This window comes from Cyprinus carpio, chromosome B24, assembly GCF_018340385.1.
Source record: "Cyprinus carpio isolate SPL01 chromosome B24, ASM1834038v1, whole genome shotgun sequence".
NCBI classification, from domain to species: domain Eukaryota; kingdom Metazoa; phylum Chordata; class Actinopteri; order Cypriniformes; family Cyprinidae; genus Cyprinus; species Cyprinus carpio.
In genome coordinates, this window is record NC_056620.1 from 24,304,153 (window position 1) to 24,309,152 (window position 5,000).

Genomic DNA, 5,000 nt, shown 5'->3' on the forward strand with positions numbered 1-5,000 from the left:
CTGTAATCTTGCTTTAATCATGAATGTTAGAATGTCATCTGAGATTGAAAAGTTTGTCAAGACAGAATGAGACACTGAGTGGTCGGCAAATTGAAGTAATGAGAGTTTTCCACACAATCTGAGACCTGTCCAGTGCTGTCCGTTTTGGGTCTGTCTAAGATGAAGAATTGAGGCTCTTGCGTGTTTAATCTGCAGCTGGTGAGGTGTACTGTCTTTACTGAAGATCGCCAGGGTGGAAGCCAGCGGATCGGTGATGATGTTGTCTCTGAGAGTAACTACTTCACCGTCGGGTCCCATCCAGGACAGCTGTATTCCTGTACGGCAGCAGAGATCATTTAAATCTAACCAATCACACTCACAGTGAGCGCAGCCCGTTGTGTGAAGGTCGCTGTGACTCCTCTCGGTCAGCGCTCTCACCTCTGTCTGTGGGTCCAGCAGCTTCTTCAGCATGACTGAAACAGGAGCTCGGAGCGCAGCGCTGACCATTACCATCACTAGTACTAGTGCTCACAGTGATGACAGGTTAACCCTCAGTTAACCAGCACTGATGCTGACTACTCAAACTAAAACTAGTGCCTGAAACCTGGCTGAAACTGAGACCGTGAGCTCATATCCATCAGCTGGAGTTCAGCGTTTGTGTGAGCGTATGTGAGTGTGTGTGTGAGTGAGTGTGTGACTGTGTGTGTGCGTGAGTGAGTGTAAATGTATATGTGTGAGAGTGTGTGAGTGTATGTGGTGTGTGTGAGGGAGAGTCTGTGTCTGTGTCTGTGTGTGTGTGTGTGTGTGTGTGTGTGAGTGAGTGTGTGTTCTGGCTGTGTGTGTGTTCTCAGTGTGTGCGTATATTTGTGTGAGTGTGCGTGAGTGTGTGTGAATATCTGTGTGTGTGTGGTGTGTGTGTGTGGTGTGTGAGGGAGAGTGTATATGTGTGTGTGTGTGTGTGTGTGTGACTGTCTGTCAGTGTGAGAGTGTGTGAGTGTATATATTAGTATATGTGTTGGTCAGGTGGGATCTGGCTGTGTGTATGTTCTGAGTGTGTGTTTGTGTGAGAGTGTGTGCGTATATTTTATATGTGTGAGTTTGTTTGTCAGTGCGTGTGTCTGAATATCTGTGTGTGTGTGAGTGTGTGTGTGTGTGAGTGTGTTGATCTGGCCGTGTGTGTTGGTTCTGCAGCCAAACGTCTGTGAGATGCCATATGGGCCGCTCCATGAGACCCGCAGCTCCAACATTCATCATCACCACCGGATCACAACAATCCTCAAAAACTCAAAAGAGCTTGATTAATATTTCAGTCTCCAGTCATCTCAACACAAATATTGACTTTCATCTTGACTACAGGAAGACTACTGCTATAAAACTACTTCAGAAAATGTTTAATTTAACTGATTTAAAGGATTTCAGACAACTGAATAAAACATAATTCATGTTTTAATTTATAACTTTTTAATATAATAAAATCTAAAATAATTGTTTAAACTTAATTTAAGAATAAAAATGAAATGTTTTTATAGTAAAATAAATGTTATATTTTCACTTGATTATATTTTAAAGGATTGATTAAATTATTAACGTTTTATGAATTAAATTGATTCTGACAGGTGTTTGATGATACGTGTATTAAATCTTAACAGAATCCAAATTTAGTTACTTTAATTAGACGTGATTTTTGAATATTAAAAATGAATGAAACCATTGTAATTAAAATATGAAAAACAGAATTTACAAACTTCCAGTGACTTCATCAAACTCTGAACATGTGCAGCTCTAAACGACACACACATCAACAGGAAACACGTCAGACAGGAAGTTCAGTGGAGTGAATGTGTTTAAACCCCGTTTCCTCTTTTCATTGGCTCTAATTACAGAGCAGCGTTTACAGGCCGCATCACGTGACCCACAGACGCAGCTAGAAACACTGGATGGGCGGAGCCGCTTCTCTCCAATTACCACTAACGAGCAGCGCTGATAAGAGCACTGTGGGACTGAGCGCTCTCGGAGTCTGGATCAGGCACAATCACAGCAAAAGTTCAACGCTTTAACCATCTGAATCCAAAAACACAAACAGAGTGAAACCTACAGGACAGACTGAACAAACACCTCTGTCTCTAGCCGTGCTCACATCCTCCTGTTTTTATGAGCATTCTGGAATATTGCATGAAAAAACCTCTGGATGGAAACAGCTTCTGTCTGACGTCACACGCGGGGGAGCAGACCTCAGGAGACACAGACACATCAGGGACGTTACTCTGAAGATATTATATTACACATACTATATTATGAATCCAGTCAGACTGAGATCATCTCACCTGCGTCTCCGTGTGATCTCAGAGTCGCTCCAGTCCCATCGCAGCGAGCGCCTTTTCATTCACAGTGACAGGAGTGTGATATTGTGTGTTTGTTATCAGAGACCAAAGCACCTCACACACACACACACACACACACACACACACACACACAGAGAGGCGGTTTGTGTTTCATACGTTACTGATGTGCTCCTGTGTTCTTCTGAGTCTCTGCAGCTCCGGCGTGTCTGTGACGATACTGAAGCCCCTCAAATTCCCCCCCTCAAATCACCTCCAAAAACCAACATGAAAAAACAATCATCAAACAGTCACGGAGTCATTCTGACCCTCGCCGTCACACCAATACTGTCTGATCCAACCACACGCATGTGACTGACAGCAACCGCTCAGACTGAGACTGACAGGACTGAGACCGCAGATCAGTGACTGAAATGAGAGCTCAAGTGATCTTCTGCAGATTCACTGAGACTCAGTGATTCTTCTAGCTTCAAACTGACTGCATGAACGACAGTGATTCTTCTAGCAGATTCAAACTGACTGAATCAACGACTCGCAGCGATTCTTCTAGCAGATTCAAACTGACTGAATCAACGACTCAGCGATTCTTCTAGCAGATTAAAACTGACTGAATGAATGACTCAGTGATTCTTCTAGCAGATTCAAACTGGCTGAATCAACGACTCAGCGATTCTTCTAGCAGATTCAAACTGGCTGAATCAACGACTCAGCGATTCTTCTAGCAGATTCAAACTGACTGAATGAACGACTCAGCGATTCTTCTACCAGATTCAAACTGACTGAATCAACGACTCAGCGATTCTTCTAGCAGATTCAAACTGACTGAATCAAGACCATCAGCGATTCTGACTAGCAGATTCAAACTGTGAATCAACCTGGCAGCGATTTCTAGCAGATTCAAACTGATTCTTCGAGCAGATTCAAACTGACTGAATCAACGACTCAGCGTTCTTTCTAGCATTCTGGCTGCGGAATCAACGCTCAGTGGTTCTTCTAGCAATTCAAACTGAATGAATGAACTGAACGACTCGCAGCGATTCGATTCTTGAAAATGAAGACTCAGCGATTTCTTCTACCAGATTCAAACTGACTGAATTCAACGACTGCAGCGATTTCGCAGGACTGAGATTCTTCTAGCAGATTCAAACTGACTGAATGAACGACTCAGTGATTCTTCTAGCAGATTCAAACATTCTTCTAGCATATTCAAACTGACTGAATGAACGACTCAGCGATTCTTCTAGCAGATTCAAACTGACTGAATGAACGACTCAGTGATTCTTCTAGCAGATTCAAACTGACTGAATGAACGACTCAGCGATTCTTCTAGCAGATTCAAACTGACTGCAGGAGTGTGATTCTTCGAGAGGAGCAGCATCTGCTCTGGTCTGCCATCACCTTCTGTCAGCCCAGCGTCTCACACACACACACACACACACACACTCTCATATGTCTCTTATACAACCATCTTCACTCACTGTCAAAGGGTTTTGTTTACAAAGCTAAAAGAAATCTAAACTGGTTTCACTGAAGTCTGACGTGATTCACTATGACTGAATCAACCAGATCTTGAGTGATTCACTTCATGATGAGCGGAAGCACTGTGTGAATCACATATTTTACAGTGAGCGCAGTGTTTTATGAGCCGATCACAACAGAGCCGTGAGCTGTTTTTAGGTCACAGTCCTCAGATGTAAAACACAGACACGCTGTGATATGTGGGACATCAGCGTCGATCTCGATCGACTGAACATAACGAGCGAACGCTCCGAATGATCCGAACGGCGCAGAAATCTGGGTCACCATCATAAAACACGCTTTGGATTCCTGCTTCATGCTGTGATGCAGGATTGAGTGTGAAATGAGTCCAGATCTCACCTGACTCTGTAGCTCACTCTGCTGCTTCAGACGCAGGTTCTCCGGCGTGTCCGTCACGATAGTGAACGACGTCTTGGGATAGTGACTGCAAACAAAACAAACCATTTCATTACAGTTTTTGTCAACTGCTTACACATTTTCAAATCGGAGTGGTTTATACTGTTAAAGCTCCCGCTGAACGTCTGCGGTGTGATTCAGATCATACGAGTAACCGTGTCATGTTTGGGTGGATTCTTCCTTTAACACTCGAGGAGAGCTAAAAATGAATCTGTTCTCCTGTGACGCGCCGATAACCTTTCTGCTCTAATCACAGTAATAATCATCTCGTCAAACTCTGGAAATAACACAATGGCTTTTATCACTGCTATTGTGTGACGGAAATAAAGCATGAATGCCCACTGAATCAGCTGAACGTCTCCCTGACAACCGCTGGCCCCGCCCCCAAACACATACAACCAATCAGCTCCCGATCGCACGGGTGCAGCTGTCAATCAAACACCAGGACAGGAAGTGAGGGAGTGACTGTTTCCTGAGGGAAGAACATTTCCCATGAGCCTCTCTGACTGCATGAAGCTGAAGTGAATCTGAATCCAGATCATAAGCAGTACAGTTCTTGGACCTTCCTGGTGATTCGGTCACACAGAAGAAGCCCAAAGCAGAGTTTGTTTGTGATCTGAGTGTGTTTTTGTGTCCCGGACGCCCTGCAATTACAGCTCATAAACCAGAGCAGAGCGACTCTCTAGAGACACGCTAACGACTTCAACCTTCCTGAAGACTTCTGCTCACCAACACTGTCTCGGTTCG

The 5,000-nt window shown here is 44.1% G+C and overlaps 1 protein-coding gene across 2 annotated transcripts in view; it reads right to left on the bottom strand.

Annotated features, from left to right (window-relative positions):
• Window positions 1-5,000, bottom strand: part of LOC109057940 (LIM zinc-binding domain-containing Nebulette-like) — a 27,329-nt gene that overhangs the window by 7,251 nt on the left and 15,078 nt on the right. For both annotated transcript variants that reach the window (XM_042752508.1, XM_042752507.1), the window contains exon 3: window positions 4,197-4,281. In XM_042752508.1, coding sequence (XP_042608442.1) covers window positions 4,197-4,281 — 85 coding nt within the window. The remainder of the gene's footprint in view (window positions 1-4,196; window positions 4,282-5,000) is intronic.